The sequence below is a fragment of the Somniosus microcephalus genome, chromosome 24 (assembly GCF_052327205.1).
Source record: "Somniosus microcephalus isolate GS21.2 chromosome 24, FLI_Smic_1.0, whole genome shotgun sequence".
NCBI lineage: Eukaryota > Metazoa > Chordata > Chondrichthyes > Squaliformes > Somniosidae > Somniosus > Somniosus microcephalus.
In genome coordinates this window covers 32,054,199-32,072,592 of record NC_141010.1, presented here as the reverse complement: position 1 = coordinate 32,072,592, position 18,394 = coordinate 32,054,199, and the positions used below count along the sequence as shown (strand labels likewise).

Genomic DNA, 18,394 nt, shown 5'->3' with positions numbered 1-18,394 from the left:
TGTTTATTGTGTATCTTACAAAATTGGTGAACACATAGAAATGTATGGCTAACCAGGGACAGTCTGATTGATTTATAAAGGTGGGTTCTTTTTAACTAATTTAATTGAATTTTTGGAGGAAATCGGTGTCTATTAAAGGGAATGTGGTGGATGTTGTGTATATGGTTGTGCAATTTGTCATGAAAATTATCCTGAGAGGATAAATTATCTTAAAATTAAAGTCCACATTTCTCTTTGGGTAATTATAAAATATGGTACTCTCTATTCAGGACTACAAGCCTCTCACTCTGCCATTAGAGTGGCATGGTGCCACTCTGATTTTCTTACTGGCATTTGTGCCCATTAAGGCCACATGCCTCAACTATTTAAATGACATCATTCCACCATTTGGGATGTGGTCCACATCTTCCACCGTAGACAGCTGTAATTCCTACAGTGCAATTTTGGGGCAAAGGAACTTAGGTGGGAGTGCAGGCAGAAAAGGCCATGATAGGAAGACTGAATGGGGAAAGTTTGAAGTACCTTTTCCACACAAAGTGTTGTTAGAACATATTAAAAACAGAAAATGCTGTAAATACTCAGCAGGTCAGGCAGCATCTGTGGAGAGAGAAACAGAGTTAACGTTTCAGGTCGATGGCCCATCGTCAGAAGTGGAAAAAGTTAGAGATGTAACAGATTTTTAAGCAAGTGTAGGGGCAGGGAAAGGGGGAGGGGAGGAAAGAACAAAAGGGAAGGTCTCTGTTAGGATGGAAGGCAGGAGAGAATAAAAGACAAAAGGGATGATGGTGCAAGGCAAAAGGAGATGGTAATGACACAAGTTAAGAAACAAAAGATGAGTCTAGATGAGGTGTAAATGGGAATGGCAGAATCATCAACGGCTGCCATGTGGAAAAAGATACGGGCCGAGGTTATGGTCTGAAATTGTTGAACTTGATGTTGAGTCCAGAGGGCTGTAAAGTGCCTAATTGAAAGATGAGGTGCTGTTCCTCGAGCTTGCGTTGAGCTTTGTTGGAACAGTGTAAGAGGCCGAGGATGGAGAGGTCAGAGTGGGAGTGGAGTGGAGAATTAAAGTGACAGGCGACTGGAAGCTCAGGGTTATGTCTATGGACTGAATGGAGGTGTTCCGCAAAGCAGTCACCCAATCTGCGTTTGGTCTCCCCAATGTAGAGGAGACCGCATCGTGAGCAGAGAATACAGTATACTAAATTGCAAGAAGTACAAGTAAATCGCTGTTTCATCTGGAAAAAGTGTTTGGGGGCCCTGGACAGTGAGAAGGGATGAGGTAAAAGGGCAGGTGTTGCATCTCCTGCGCTTGCACGGGAAGGTGCCGTGGGAAGGGGAAGGGGTGATTGAGGAGTGGACCAGGGAGTCACAGAGGGAGTGGTCCCTTCGGAATGCTGAAAGGGGAGGGGAGGGGAAGAAGTGGTTGGTGGTGGGATCACGCTGGAGGTGGCGGAAATGGCGGAAGATGATACGTTGAATGCGGAGGTTGGTGGGGTGAAAGGTGAGGACAAGGGGAACCTTATCGTGGTTCTGGGAGGGAGGAGAAGGGGTGTGAGCTGAAGTGCGGGAAATAGAATGGACACGGTCGAGGGCCGTGTCAACCATGGTAGAAGGAAAACCTTATTGAGGAAAAAGGAAGACATGTCAGAAGCACTGGTATGGAAGGTGGCATCGTCGGAGCAGATGCAATGGAGACGGAGAAACTGGGAGAATGGAATAGAGTCCTTACAGGAGGCGGGGTGGGAGGAAGTGTGGTCCAGGTAGCTGTGGGAGTCAGTGGGCTTGTAGTGAATGTTTGTCAGTAGCCTATCCCCAGAAATGGAGACAGAGAAGTCAAGGAAGGGAAGTGTCGGAGATGGACCATGTGAAGGTGAGGGAAGGATGGAAATTGGAAGCAAAGTGAATGAAATTTTCTAGTTCAGGGCGAGAGCAGGAAACAGCACCGATACAGTCATCAATGTACCGGAAAAAGAGGTGAGGGAGGGACCTGAGTAGGACTGGAACAAAGAATGTTCCACATATCCCACGAAAAGGCAGGCATAGCTAGGACCCATGCGGGTTCCCATAGCAACACCATTAAATTGGAGGAAGTGAGTGGAGTCAAAGGAGAAGTTGTTCATTGTGAGAATAAGTTCAGCCAGACGGAGGAGGGTGGTGGTGGGTGGGGACTGGTTGGGCCTCTGTTCAAGGAAGAAGTGGAGCACCCTCAGGCCATCCTGGTGGGGGATGGAGGTGTAGAGGGATTGGACATCCATGGTGAAAAGGAGACGGTTGGGGCCAGGAAACTGGAAACTGTTAAAGTGGTGGAGGGGGTCGGAAGAGTTGCGGATATATGTGGGAAGAGATTGGACAAGGGGAGAAAAAAAGAATGGAGATAAGAAGAAATCAGTTCAGTGGGGCAAGAACAGGCTGAAACGATGGGTCTACCAGGGCAGTCCTGTTTGTGGATCTTGGGAAGGAGGTAGAAGCAGGTTGTGCAGGGTTGGGGAACTGAGGTTGGCAGTCATGGAGGGAAGTTCTCCAGAGGAAATGAAGTCAGTGACAGTCTTGGAAGCGATGGCTTGATGTTCGGTAGTGGGGTCATGTTCCAGGGGGAGGTAGGAGGAGGCGTCAGAGAGTTGGTGTTCAGCCTCCGCAAGGTAGAGGTCGGTTCGCCAAACAACAACAGCGCCACCCTTGTCAGCAGGTTTAATGACAACGTTGGGGTTGAATCTTAGAGAATGGAGTGCTGCAAGTTCAGAGGGAGGTAGGTTGGAGTGAGGGAGGGAAGCAGAGAAATTGAGATGGCCGATGTCCCACCAGCAGTTCTAAATGAAAAGATCTAGAGACAGTAATAGGCCAGCGGGAGGGGTCCAGATAGAACGAGAATTCTGAAAATGGGAGAAAGGGTCAGCTGTGCGGGGAGGGGGGGGGAGACTCCTGGCCAAAGAAGTGGGCATGGAGATGAAGGCGACGGACAAAGGGTCGTCGAGCTGAAACGTTAACTCTGTTTCTCTCCTCGATGCTGCCTGACCTGCTGAGCGTTCACAGCATTTTCTGGTTTTATTTCAGATTTCCAGCATCCGCAGTATTTTTGCTTTTATGTTGTTGTTAGAACATAGTCTGCTTTACCACAGGCAGCTTTGGGACAGAAACGTCACCTCGTTTAAAAGCAGATTGGATAAGTATTTGAAAAGGAAGAATAGAAAGAATATAGAGAGAGAGGGATTAGAGTAGACAGGGCCAGTTAAAGAGCAAATATCGACACAGGCGGATGAGTCAAATGGCCGTCTTCTGTGTTGTCATTTCTAATGGTTTTTAAAAAAAAAATACAATACCTTCAATTTAGCTGAATGAAAGCAGACACCTGGGACCTGGTTACAGTAATTTAACTATTGAGCCAAATACATTAGAATCTGCCATCTTTTAACAACAGTTTTGAAGAGCTGTTTTCATCACTCTGTTAGACTGTAAGTGATACACATATTGTGTGTGTAATGTATACCCTAATGGGAGGATCTGTAGTGTAACTATGGAAAACTGTGGCTTAGCAGAAACATTAACTGATTATAAAATGTTCCATCTTCAATGCCTATTTCTTCCACCTACCTCTAAAACAATGTCAGCTGCATCATGCAAGAGGAGAATAATGCTCCCTGCCCGTGTCATGTTGGCAACATAAGCGATTGTAAGCAGCAGAATGGTGACGTGATGATGGACACACATGACAACAAAATCCTAAAGACAAAGAAGTGAAAGGTAACCCAGATTATTTGGATCTTGACTCGTTTCAGCGCACTTGTTGGATGGTCGGTTGGCTCAGTTCGTGGTGTTCCCACTAATAATGTAATAGGCTGTAGATTGCAGTCCCAGCTAAGGGACCCGAGCTTGTGCCCAATACTCTTGCTCTCGGGTCAGGTGAGTCTGAGCCCCACACCAGGAGCTTGAGCACTTTATCTAGATTGACACTCCAGTGTAGTACTGAGGGAGTGCTGCATTGTTCGAGGTACCGTCTTTTGGAACTTCCTTAGAATTGTAATCAGTAAATGCAAAACTTCCTCAGATTGCTATTGATGTTCATTCGATCACTACTAACCTGCACTGCCCCTCCCAATTTTTCCCATCCCTCAGTTTACAGTACATCGTTCAGAATAGTGCAATGAACCAGAATTAGAGGGCAGCATTCCACACTTTGGGTGGTGGAGATGGGGAGTGCTAAAAGGGAGGGGAAGAATATGCACCAAGATTAAAAGCACAGCATTTGTTTAAAAAAAAGTCCCAATGCTCAAGACATTTTTGTTTGATATTCTGGGGACAGAATCTGTTTGCTCAATTTGTTTTTTGCTTCATCTTTCCCCCGTCCCAATTTTCTCTCCCCCCGCACCCCACCCCACTCCACCCCTCCCCTCCCCTGCCTCCTGAAGGCAGTGACTTCATAGGGTATGGTTTGACAGGCACCACACTTGTCCAGTAATTTACTCAAGTGTGAGCCTGATCAGTGAAGCCTGGATTGTCCAATTGGGGTGTATTGCGAGTGGGGCAGGACTTCCACTTGCCATGGAGTTGCCCTGACCCAATCTCTGGCCCCAGGGTCATTAACATACTGGAGACATAAAGCCTTAGCTGCACGCGAAGGTTGCCGCAGTCTGAGAATTAGACAAGGAAGGATGGGAGGAGGCTTGAGTGGAGCATGAAGGCCAGCCTGGACTGGTTGGGCTGAATGGCCAGTTTCTGTGCTGTATATTCTATGTAGTCTCGGAGATCCCAACAAAACTGTTAAAATTCCCTCCCCTCCCACAATTTGTCTAGCCATAGCACATGCCCTTGCTGCCAGCATCATTTTTTTGCTCCCCCCACCTACCCGTTTGTAATGTATTATCACATGGTTTGTCACATGGTTTAGTATGAGCATGCTCAATTCGCTCTGGCCTAGTAAACAAGCACCTTGACTAGCAATTCATCCCGTTTCTATCCTTCATTTGTTCTACCCACATATGTTACATTTTTGGCGACGAGGATGGGATCCCAAAGCCATTTTTAGGGATCATGGAAGGACACAGTGTTCAGCCTTCGCGTGGACAAGTTTAAGGTGAATTTGTGACACCTAAACTGAATTTTTTCTGTTAATGCTGATGCAGAATTGTCTGTGCTTCGCCTTCACGTGTATGTATACACAGCAACAGCGGTGTTGATTCTCACAGGTACACGGGTAGCGTGCTGAGTCACTGTTCAACGGGATCGGGACAATCATGACGGCAACTACGGGATTCATCGGAAGCCTCAGCATGTATGACCGAGCTCACGAACCATTCAGTTCTTACACTGAGCAAATGGGGATGCTTTTTAAGGCCAATAACATGATTGAATGTGATGAAATATTCCATTCACCACTGCCTGTGACTGAGATCGGTTTCAGTGTCATTTCCCTTCCCCCAGACCTCATTGTATTGTGTACTGGAATGTGCTGTATTGTACACTGGAATGTGCTGGAATGTGCTGTGTGTAGGGCTCCGCCCATACCTGGCCCCGCTTGTAAGCTAGTTCAGTCTGGCCTCAGTCTCCAGAAGGAAGACATCTCTCTCTCTTACATGTTATGTTCTAAGTTAATAAAAGCCTTGTTTTTGTTCTGCTAACTTCGAGTCTCGGAATTATTGAGGCACATCAATTTTATTAACTTATTTTTCAACACTATGGATCAACTCCTGAAACCCGAACGTTTGGATTTGGATCAACATGCTCCGGACGCATCAGCACGCTTCGGACACTGGTTTGAGTGTATGGAATTCTTCCTGGACAATTCCGCAGCCGTCAAAGACGCTACGGACGTTGCGAGGATGAGACTCGGAATTCTGCGGAATTGGGTAAGCCACCGGGTTTACCCCCTCATCCAAGACGCCGAGACGTACCTGGCCGCCTGCGACATCTTAAAGGCGCATTACCAGCAGCCTACGAATGAGGTGTATGCTAGGCACCTGCTCGCTACCCGCGCACAGCGACCTGGGGAATCGGTGGAGGAGTTCCTAAGCACCCTGAAAATGCTTGGCAAAGACTGCAAGTGCCGAGATGTAAAAGCCGCAGTGTACACTGACGAGCTTGTTTGCGATGCCTTCATCACAGGCCTCAGCTCCACTTACATCCGGCAAAGACTGCTGGAAAAAACAGGGTTGGACCTGAAACAGGCTGCGGACACCGCGCGATCCCTGGATGTGGCCCAGAGAAACTCGGACGCCTACTCTTCAGCCCACGCCGCCACGTGTGCACCGAGGGCGCCGCCATCTTGGAAGGCATCTTCCCCGCCCGACAGCCCGACACCGGCTGGGCCCCGCTCTCCCCCCAGAAGCCCTACGACAGCCGCGACGCGTCAGGGACCCAACTGCTACTTCTGCGGGCAGCCAAAGCACACCAGAAACCTGTGCCCGGCGAAAGGCACCACCTGCTTTAAGTGCGGTAAGAAGGGGCACTTCGGGAAGGTGTGCAGAGGGAACCCCGCCGGAAAACCAACTGCCGGAAAACCCGCCACCGCCGCGTGTGCGCCGTGGGAGCGGCCATCTTGGACGCCATCTTGCCCGACCTCGTGGGGTCCGCCATCTTGTGAGCAGACAGCGTGGACGCCATCTTGTATCGATCAGGGCCCGACAGTGGCATCGGTCACAGTGGACCAGACCAGGCCCCACCCGCTATCCAGGTCAATGGTGGACATCGAGGTAAACGGGTGCCGGGTTAAATGCTTAATTGACAGTGGAAGCACGGAGAGCTTTATCCACCCAGAACTGGCACAACAACTCTCCCTAAAGGTGGTCCCTACTCAGGGTACCATCTCTATGGCTGACAAAACCCAGACATCGACCATTCTGGGTTACTGCACGGTACAATTGTGCGTTAACGGAACTGTATATGATAATTTTAAAGTATTAATCATGAAGAACCTATGTGCGAGCGTGATCTTGGGCCTGGATTTCCAGTGCAACCACCAAAGCATCACGCTCAAGTACGGTGGGTCCCAGCCGCCCCTCACAGTGTGCGGTCTGGCTACCCTGAAGGTAAAGCCGCCTTCGCTATTCGCGAACCTTACCCCTAACTGCCGGCCAATAGCGACCAAAAGCAGGAGGTACAGCTGGGAGGACAGGCGGTTTATCGCGACCGAGGTAGACAGGCTCCTGAAAGAGCGCATTATTGAACGCAGCAACAGCCCGTGGCACGCCCAAGTGGTAGTGGTAAGGGGTAGCGAGAAGAAACGGATGGTGATCGACTATAGTCAAACGATCAACAGGTACACCCTACTAGACGCCTACCCGCTACCCCGCATATCAGAAATGGTGAACCAAATCACCCAATACCGGGTGTTCTCCACCATCGACCTCAAGTCAGCGTACCACCAGCTCCCTATCAGACCAGAGGACCGTCCGTACACCGCCTTCGAGGCGAACGGACGCCTCTACCAATTCCTCAGAGTCCCCTTTGGGGTGACGAATGGGGTCTCGGTCTTCCAGAGGGAGATGGACCGCATGGTCGATGACCACCACTTGCAGGCAACCTTCCCCTACCTCGACAACGTCACCATCTGCGGTCACAACCAGCAGGATCACGACTCGAACCTCGAGAGGTTCCTGAAAACCGCACAAAAACTCAACCTCACCTACAACGAGGACAAGTGCGTTTACAACACCACGCGCCTCTGCATACTAGGCAGCGTGGTGGAGAATGGGGAAATCGGACCAGACCCCGACCGATTGCGCCCCCTACGGGAGCTGCCCCTGCCCAACACTCCCAAAGCCCTGAAAAGGTGCCTGGGGTTATTTTCTTATTATTCCCAATGGGTCCCCAACTACTCCGACAAAGCCCGCCCCCTCTTGAAAGCATCCTCTTTCCCGCTCTCTGCTGAGGCCCACGCCGCCTTCAAAAGCATTAAGCAGGATATTGAGCGGGCCACGCTACAGGCAGTGGACGAGAACACTCCATTTCAAGTGGAAAGTGATGCGTCTGACTTCGCCTTGACGGCCACCCTCAACCAGGCGGGGCGGCCCGTAGCTTTCTTCTCGAGGACCCTCCAAGGGCCCGAGATCAGACACTCCTCCGTGGAAAAGGAGGCCCAAGCCATCGTGGAGGCAGTGCGCCACTGGCGCCACTACCTAGCCGGCAAACGCTTCACCCTACTTACCGACCAGCGGTCGGTAGCGTTTATGTTCAATAATAAACAGAGGGGGAAGATTAAAAATGATAAGATTCTTAGGTGGCGGATCGAGCTCTCCACCTTCGAGTACGACATCATTTACCGGCCAGGGGCCCTTAACGAATCCCCTGACGCCCTCTCACGAGGGATGTGTGCCAGCGCCACCGGGGATCGGCTACAGACCCTCCACAACGACCTCTGCCACCCAGGGGTCACGCGGCTGTTCCACTTCATAAAGTCCCGTAACTTACCCTACTCGATTGAGGAAGTTCGGTCCCTGACCAGGAACTGCCGCACTTGCGCTGAGTGCAAGCCTCGGTTCTACCGCCCAGATAGAGCCCACTTAATCAAAGCTACACGGCCCTTTGAGCGGCTCAGCTTAGATTTCAAGGGCCCCCTCCCGTCCGTCGACCGCAATGTTTACTTCCTGAACATTGTGGACGAATACTCCCGGTTCCCATTCGCCTTCCCCTGCCCAGACATGACCAGCGCCACGGTCATTAAATGCCTCAACAGCCTGTTCTGCCTTTTCGGTATGCCGAGCTACATCCATACGGATAGGGGGGCGTCCTTCATGAGTGAAGAGCTACGCCAGTACATGCTGTCCAAGGGGATCGCCACGAGCCGTACCACCAGCTACAACCCCCGGGGTAACGGCCAAGTGGAGCGAGAGAACGGGACAGTATGGAAAGCAGTCACTCTAGCTCTAAGGACCAAGGGCCTCCCTATCTCCCGCTGGCAGGAAGTCCTCTCGGATGTGCTCCATTCGATACGGTCGCTATTGTGTACGGCCACTAATACCACGCCCCATGAACGAATGTTTGTCTTTCCCCGGAAATCCACCTCCGGCGTATCCATGCCGTCATGGCTCTCCACCCCAGGTCCGGTACTTGTGCGAAGGCATGTGAGGGGCCACAAGACGGACCCTCTCGTGGAGCCAGTACACCTACTCCACGCCAACCCCCAATACGCATATGTCCGGCACGCCGACGGAAGGGAGGACACCGTGTCCATAAAAGACGTCGCCCCAGCCGGCATTGACAACAACCACGGCAATAGCGGCAACGACGATCACAGCAACTCTTACCCACCCACTACCCTTTCATCACCCCCGGAAGAACACCGACCAACGGCACCCCCACCAACTACCCCTTCAACAACCCTGGCGGCACCCCCGGCAGAGACCCAGGAGGCCACCGGGGACACCCAGCCGACACCCGCGGCACCGCAACAGCCACGTCGGTCGCAGAGGACTATCAAACCCCCGAACAGACTAAATCTATAGAAGGGGTGAATGTGATGAAATCTTCCATTCACCACTGCCTGTGACTGAGATCGGTTTCAGTGTCATTTCCCTTCCCCCAGACCTCATTGTATTGTGTACTGGAATGTGCTGTATTGTATACTGGAATGTGCTGGAATGTGCTGTGTGTAGGGCTCCGCCCATACCTGGCCCCGCTTGTAAGCTAGTTCAGTCTGGCCTCAGTCTCCAGAAGGAAGACATCTCTCTCTCTTACGTGTTACGTTCTAAGTTAATAAAAGCCTTGTTTTTGTTCTGCTAACTTCGAGTCTCGGAATTATTGAGGCACATCAGAGACCGAAAGTGCAGATGAGAATGTTCAAGCTCAAAATAAAGTCATTAGTGAACGGAAGAAAGCAATTTTTCTAACGGAGATCGGGCCAGATTGACAAACCATGTGATAATACATTACACCGCTAAACACCGGATCCCTGGCCCCAACAGGTGGACCTTTACATCCAGCTGACACAAATGCCAGATATACCTTAGAGAACATATTTTTCTCATTGGTATGTCATTTACATGCACCCACTTTTTTGTTGCTGGACTTGCCCACCAGAAAATGGTGGGGTGGCAGTGGGGTGGGGTGGTGCTTGGAGGGAAGACAGGAATGGGACACATCAGTTTGTCCCTGAGCAATTGGTCCACTGGAAAAGCTGGTGGGACGCGGCCGGGGAAGAAAAAAAAAATCAAACTTCGAGTGCCAGCGGGGTGCTTGACCATGATGGAACTACACAGCAAAATCTAATCCTGTCTTCACCTGATGTCTGTGCACATGCAGTTTCCTACAAGAATCACTGGTTGATCAGCAGAAAGAATCCTGCCTGCCTTTACTCCTCCCAAATCCAGAGGCATTGAGGTGAATTTTTGTGTCCCTGCTGAGATCTGCTAAGTCAGAACAGGCCAGGGACAGGCATTCCTGGCCTGCACTGCTCAGCACCACACTGGAATATAGTTTAACACACTTATCTAAATAGAATCGTAGCAAACAAATTTAATTTGAGGATGGCACTGAAGGTACAGATATAAGAACATAAGAAATAGGAGCAGGAATAGGCCACTTGGCCCCTCGAGCCTGCTCCGCCATTCAATAAGATCATGGCTGATCTTGGGCTCAAAGCCACTTCCCCGCCCGCTCCCCGTAACCCTTCACTCCCTTATCTTGCAAAAAATTGTCTATCTCCACCTTAAATGTGTTTAATGACCCAGCCTCCATGGTTCTCTGGGGCAGAGAATTCCACAGATTTACGACCCTCTGAGAGAAGAAATTCCTCCTCATCTCAGTTCTAAAAGGGCGACCCTTTATTCTAAAAATATGCCCCCACGTTCTAGATTTCATCCTCTCTGCATCTACCTTGTCGAGCCCCCTCAGTATCTTATATGTTTCAATAAGATCACCTCTCATTCTTCTAAATTCCAATGAGTATAGGCCCAACCTGCTCAACCTTTCCTCATATATGCAGGTCCATTCCATGTGTGGAGACGTGGTCAGATTGCAATGTTTATTTAATAATTTGAGGTAAAATCCAAATCCGTAATTTAGGTTCTCCAGACATGCTGCAGAGGGCTGTGAATGTGTTGCGGGGACTATCCATGTGTCACTTCTAGTCAGCATATTGTTGAGGGAGGAGCTTGTAAACCTGTGGCGTGTCGCCTGCAGAGAGGAACCTTGGACTATGGTGTATTACCATAGAGGGAGTGCAACAAAGGTTCACCAGACTGGTTCCTGGGATGGGGGCATTATCCTATGAGGAGAGATTGCGTAAACTGGGCCTATATTCTCTAGAGTTTAGAAGAATGAGAGGTGATCTCATTGAAACATGCAAAATTCTTACAGGGCTTGACAGAGTAGACACAAGGAGGATGTTTCCCCTGGCTGGGGAGTCAAGAACCAGGGGTCACAGTCTCAGAATAAGGGGTCGGCCATTTAAGACTGAGATGAGGAGAAAGTTCTTCACTCAGAGGGTGGTGAATCTTTGGAATTCTCTACCCCAGAGGGCTGTGGAGGCTCAGTCGTTGAGTATATAAGACAGAGATCGATAGATTTTTGAATATTAAGGGAATCAAGGGATATGGGGATAGTGCAGGAAAGTCAAGATGAGGTAGAAGATCAGCCATGATCTTATTGAATGGCGGAGCAGGCTCGAGGGGCCAAATGGCCTACTCCTGCTCCTATTTCTTATGTTCTTCTGATGTGGAGATGCCGGTGTTGGACTGGGGTGGACAAATGTAGGAAGTCACACAACACCAGGTTATAGTCCAACAGCTTTATTTGAAATCACAAGCTTTCGAAGCGCTGCTCCTTCGTCAGGTGAAGTGAAGAGAAGCATACAGGCACAGCATATATAGTCAGAGAAAACTGCCAGATGATTACAGGTAATCTTTCTAACTGCCCTTTATCACACCTCGGCAGAGAGATAATCACAGCAATCAAAGGTGTGAATGGTGTCCAAACAGGTCAGTCAGGAAAACATTACATCAAAGAACAATGAGGTGGGGTCACAAGGGGTCAAATGTTGCAGATGCTGGGGTCTGTATGAAAAACAGAAAAAAACAAAAAACTTTGCTGGAAATCACAGCAGGTCCGGCTGCATCTGTGCAGAGAGAACAAGCCAACGATGACTCGAGTCTGGATGACTACGTCAGGTGGGGTTACATGTAGCGTGACATGAACCCAAGATCCCGGATGAGGCCGTCCTCATGAGTGAGGAACTTGGCTATCAGTTTCTGCTCGACAATTTTGCGTTGTCGTGTGTCTCGAAGGCCGCCTTGGAGAATGCTTACCTGAAGATCGGAGGCTGAATGTCCTTGACTGCTGAAGTGTCCCCCGACTGGGAGGGAACACTCCTGCCTGGCGATTGTTGTGCGGTGTCCGTTCATCCGTTGTCGCAGTGTCTGCATGGTCTCGCCGATGTACCATGCGCCGCCATTCAATAAGATCATGGCTGATCTTCTACCTCATCTCGACTTTCCTGCACTATCCCCATATCCCTTGATTCCCTTAATATTCAAAAATCTATCGATCTCTGTCTTATATACTCAACGACTGAGCCTCCACAGCCCTCTGGGGTAGAGAATTCCAAAGATTCACCACCCTCTGAGTGAAGAACTTTCTCCTCATCTCAGTCTTAAATGGCCGACCCCTTATTCTGAGACTGTGACCCCTGGTTCTTGACTCCCCAGCCAGGGGAAACATCCTCCCTGCGTCTACCCTGTCAAGCCCTGTAAGAATTTTGCATGTTTCAATGAGATCACCTCTCATTCTTCTAAACTCTAGAGAATATAGGCCCAGTTTACTCAATCTCTCCTCATAGGATAATGCCCCCATCCCACACGACAACGCAAAATTGTCGAGCAGAAACTGATAGCCAAGTTCCGCACTCATGAGGACGGCCTCAACCAGGATCTTGGGTTCATATCACGCTACATGTAACCCCACCTGACGTAGAGTCATCCAGACTTGAGTCATCGTTGGCTTGTTCTCTCTGCACAGATGCGGCCGGACCTGCTGTGATTTCCAGCAACGTTTTTTGTTTTTTTTGTTTTTCATACAGACCCCAGCATCTGCAACATTTGACCCCTTGTGACCCCACCTCATTGTTCTATTATGTAATGTTTTCCTGACTGACCTGTTTGGACACCATTTACACCTTTGATTGCTGTGATTATCTCTCTGCCGAGGTGTGATAAAGGGCAGTTAGAAAGATTACCTGTAATCATCTGGCAGTTTTCTCTGATATATATGCTGTGCCTGTATGCTTCTCTTCACTTCACCTGACGAAGGAGCAGCGCTTCGAAAGCTTGTGATTTCAAATAAAGCTGTTGGACTATAATCTGGTGTTGTGTGACTTCCTACATTTATGTTCTTATATGCAGTGAGCTATTTATGGAAGAGGGCAAGTGCTACAAAGATCTGTGGTTGTGCTTGTAATCTGACCTTTCTTTCGATGAAAAGTATGCTTTATGATGCATTCGTGACTTTTATTTCATATTTTCATTCTTTTATTCAATTCCATGAGGTTCCATGGTACGCACATTTGTGCTCCATGAAAACACCTCGATAGTTCATTGTTCAGATTAGACGATACCACCCGTCACAAACAACTTTCATTACTTATTAAGGCATGATAGAAAGCAATGACTGTTTAAACTCCCAACAGCTATAACAGAATCACAATCCAGGGAAACAATCAGAAATACCCAAACTAATTTCCCTGATTAAAATCAAACAATGGTAGAGATTGCATTTTAAAAAAAATAAGGTTCTCTTTTGCCTCTGGTGTTTATGTCCACCATCATAATTAAGATTTGAGGAATGGGACATCAGGAATTACTAGGAATACATCCCACTTACAGACACAACAACCACATTAGTGAATTTGTCCTGCAAGCAAGATTAAAACAAGTTGAAAAATTTAAATAAATAGCGCAAAATATAACTAAATAATGGATAGGTTAGATTTTAACTTATTAAAAACAATAAAGCACTAATTTCCACTACATTAGTATTTATTATTTAATTTTGAGCTATAAATAGAAACCATGCCCGAGACCCATTGGATAGGATACATCATATTGTATAAGGTACTCCACTGTTATTCAGTTCAATCTGCCAATTGGATAAATGTGGTATCGGATCCCTGCAGCATAGGCTCTGTTTTAGCCTCCCACATGTTTTCCCTTCTAGACTATGTTTCCACACCACTGATTTCAACTGGGCACAGTCAGGTGTGGGAGTCATATGTTTCTCTGTGATTTTGATACCAATCTTGCTCCAAACTCAGCCAACAAGGAGGTACTTTAGGTGAGCTGGATTCGGCATCCCATCGAGTGACCCTACTGAGTGTTGGAAAAACTCAGCACGTGTTAGATTCAAGCAGGCATTTGAACACCAGACACCATCACCAACGTCATTATCTTGACTGCTATTTTAAAGAAACAACAGTAGAAGATGTGTGTGTGAACATCATCATATGACCAGAGAGGTCAATGTCAGCCTTACCTTTCTTTTAACGTCAAAAAACTGTGAAAATATCAGTGACCCATAGAAAGCAAATTCCATCATGAAATGTATGTAGACTTCAAATGAAAGTTCCTTTGAAAGAAAAAAAAACAGGATTTAACTTTCAGTTCTCAAGTAATTTTATTTTTACTTTGAATGGTGCCAATATTTTCTTAAAGACACTTAAAAAAGTAATCTAAAAGGCCATCAATGATTATGTTTCTCAAACAATTGGGCTTTTTAAAAATATAAACCCTGCCCACCTGGCGGAAACAGCCCATGGAACTCACCCACCGCCGTCCCACACCGATCCCGCAGGTTACAATTTTAACCTACTTTTCTGAACAGGCAAGAAGGATGCCCGCCAGTAACTAAACCGAGTTAAAGTCAGGGTTTATGTTACCACTGATTTGCAAAGGAGAATCACCCAAATGTTAAACCATCAGTAGGTCAAAAATCACCTGCTATGCCGCGCAGTTTTTGTTCGACTTCTGTTTATATAGAACTTGGATATTTTTCAAAAGTAGTGAAAGGATTCGCAAATTTCATGTCTCCCCTGAAGATTTACTTCTGGCTTATTGAAGAAAACCCTGGCTGGACTGAGTTTAAAATCCAGGGCTCCAGGGCCCAACAAGATGGCTACGGTCAACCTCATGGCCAAGGCCTGCAAAGTTCAGGTTTGGACTGACAAAGAAGGAATGTTCCAGAAATTAGAAGGCAGACAGGCTTCTGCATTTATGTATGAGAAGCAAACAGTGGCATTCGGGCCTCTGATTAAAACCCATCAAGGCCGTTTGCACAGATAATCAACGGGTAATAGCTGCATTCAGACCTTCGTTAGCTGACTTCAACACTGTTTGGAAACAATCAACGGGGCATTAAAACTGGAATGGCCCCATCACAAGACCAGTTACACAAAGGAAAACACTTATGGGACATTTAAAGACCGATTAACCGGCCATCCAGGTTGATGGGCCCAGATCGGTTTCCTTTGTATCATCTTCAACATGTCCAGGTCAGACAAAGAAACAGGCTGATCTGGCGAGTGATAAGGGCTCCCAGAAAGGGGTATAAGTAGTCCCTCGGGAAGCCATATCTCTCTCTCTCTCTCTCTCTCGCCTGGACTCCGGTGCCCTGCCTTACCATCAAGAAGATCGACGACGAAGAGCCCATCCAGGGAAGCAGGATACCGACAGTTACCTTTTAATCACTGGGGTATCTCTGCTCTGGGCGGTGAAAACCCTAAAGACATCGGCAGGCAATGGGGCACGGAGCAGGCGTTCTAACATCCGAGACTGGTGAGCATAAACTTTCTGGCCCATCGCAAGACAACTTAGATAGGTGTAAAGGGTGGGAGTTAAGGGGATTGCTAAAATTGTCATTTTAGTCATTTTCCCTCGATGTGTCCGTTTCTCCTCCCCCGCTAAGTGTAATTGTGTTACATACATAGTGATTTTCTCTGTATAGTGTTTAATTTTCTCTATTTTTAATAAACATTGGTTTTCTTTGCACCAAACCACTGGTCTCGTTTTGTTTATATCGCTGCTCGTAATAAGTCCGGTGGTCAGAACCAGAGGGGAAGCGATTCGAACCACACGGGGCTGGAGCAGCTCAGATATGCCTGACTGGCCAGACACAAACCCCAAACCAAAACCCCCTACAGAAATGGCGACCGTGGCAAGGACATCGGCGACAGTATGCAATATAACAGACAGTGGTGCGGAGGGAGAAACCGCAATGGAAGAGAGGTTGTCCACTTATGTGTGTAGAAAGGTCAATATCGCCAAGAAATGGGTGGGCGCTATGTTAAAGGCCGAGCGTCCCATAGACGCCGCCGCCCAGTGGACGGCGAGTAAATAGCATAAGAGGGCTATTGAAAAGGCAGTCTGGTTAATGTGCTATAAGAAACAGGTCCTAGTGCTGGACAAGGTTGTAGCAGCACAGGCTGCCAAGCTCAAGAAATTGGCCCTAGAAATGCAGGATAAGGTTGCAGCAAAAGAGAAGGTGCTAGTGGTGCTTCAGGCTTTAAGCCAAGAAAGAGCGCAGACGGCCAAGGAACACCAGGCAAAAGTTGAGTGTCTGGAGGCCCAGACCATCGAGGTGCAACGGGAACAGCAGGCAAGGGTAGAGCGCCTGGAGTACCAGACCGCTGAAAGTAAAGCCAGCGCTAGGCGCAAGATGGCGCACTTAGGATACCAGGTTAGAGAGGCAAGGGGCAGCAAGGTAAGGCTGCAGGACACAATTTGCGACCTTACCCAAAAATTAAAATAGCAGGAGGAGAAAGTAAGGGAGGTAAAGGCAGCATACAAGCTAGCCTGCGACCGGGGGTTCGAGGAGGCAAATCACGGGCCCTGTAGGGAGGAGATAGAAAGCTTGGGCATGGCCTTGTCGAGGGCGAAGGGATGATATGCCTCATCAGCCCGAAGGCGGGCCAGTCGGACTTTACCGGCAACCCAAGCAGAACCATCCCACAGGCAGCACCCAGAACAAAGTTGGCTAGGGAATCAGAGGTCCCACGGCCGCCACCCATAGCTCCGAGTTTTCAGGAGGTCTGGCAGCAAAGTGGGGTGGAGGATGAAGTGGTAGGGGAAGCACAGCAGGCCCCGCTAGATAGGCCGGGACCAGGACCGGTGTACCCCCTCCGACAACGGAGGTACGGCCCGCCCGTTGATGACGAGGACCCAGGGGCCATCCAAAATCAGTTTGTGATGCCGCATGGCACCCAACAGCTCAGGGCCATGGTTAACCACATCCCCAAGCTCACCGAAAAGGGAGACCCCTCTCTGCACTTCAGAACAGGCAGCGTGCGTCAATGACTGCGATGACACAGAGCAAGCTAAGATGCTGCTGTTTTCTCTGGGGAGTGATCTCCTCCAGACCCTATCTGATGAATGTAAAAAGGGGCAGAAGGATTATGAGGATTTGAGGAATGAGATATTGGAGGCCATGGGACTCAATGACGGTAGTCCGTTTGCCTGGGTGGAAAAAACGGTACAGCTCCCAGGGGAGTCCCCGCAGGCATTCGCAGACAGGCTGTGGCCAGTCTACCAGAGCGCATGCCTGGGAATGCCAGCGCGGGCATTACTGAACCAAGTTCAATTGACCCACTGGCTCCGTTGTCTAATGACAAACTGCCTGCCCCAAATCCGAGCCCAGGCTGCGGCCTGGTTTGACCCTAGTAGCCCCCAGACCACCGAGGAAACGGTGATCTGCCAGCTCACTATAGCATTTAAAAATGAGGGGTATCGAGACGCCCCAACCCAAGGGAAAAGTCCATGAGGTTAAACCTGGGAGCCAGAGTAAGAAAGAGTGGCACCAGGAGGGGAACCGTCCCTCCCAGACTAAGTTAAACTGTTACGGGTGCAGGAAGGACGGCCACTGGCGCAAGGATTGTAAGAATCCCTGGAAGGAGAATAAGGGAAAGAATTCATCAGCCCCAGCCCAAAAGGCAGAGCCAGGTATCCCTCCCGCTGCGATCGAGCCACTCTTGGAGTCGATACGATCTCTCTTCCTGACCAGCCAGGGGGAAATAGCAGCCACCACCGGTGTTGTAATCCCATCAGCCCCATACAACCCACAGCAATGACTAGAGCCAGCGCAGCCTGTCGACCTGTGTCCCCCAGAAAGACACGCACAGGAAGAGACCTCCTGTAAAATGGAGGAATACCTGCGGTGCCAGGTTGCGGAGGCTAAGTTAGTTGAGCAGGCTTTAAGGGAGGAGAACGCTAGGTTAACAGCGAGGGCTGGCAGTTTAGAGGGTCAGCTAAGGGTTTTTAAAAAATGGTTCATGACCAGTGTGAGCTGTTTAGCAGGCAGCTGGGATCCAACCCGAGGTTAGAAATCCTCAGCCCGCAGCGGGTACGCGCACGCAGGCTGCACACACAGGTGCAGTCACGTGCATCAAGGGAGAAGTTCCCCAGCACTTTGTCCAGACCACTCC

General features: G+C 49.0%; 1 protein-coding gene across 1 annotated transcript in view; it reads right to left on the bottom strand.

The window, feature by feature from the left end:
- Positions 1 to 18,394, bottom strand: part of LOC147101185 (ceramide synthase 6-like) — a 73,375-nt gene that overhangs the window by 14,749 nt on the left and 40,232 nt on the right. The window contains exons 7-8 of the mRNA XM_085966410.1: positions 14,455 to 14,547; positions 3,592 to 3,720 (exon numbers count right to left, since the gene is read on the bottom strand). Of these exons, the coding sequence (XP_085822536.1) occupies positions 3,592 to 3,720; positions 14,455 to 14,547 (222 nt within the window). The remainder of the gene's footprint in view (positions 1 to 3,591; positions 3,721 to 14,454; positions 14,548 to 18,394) is intronic.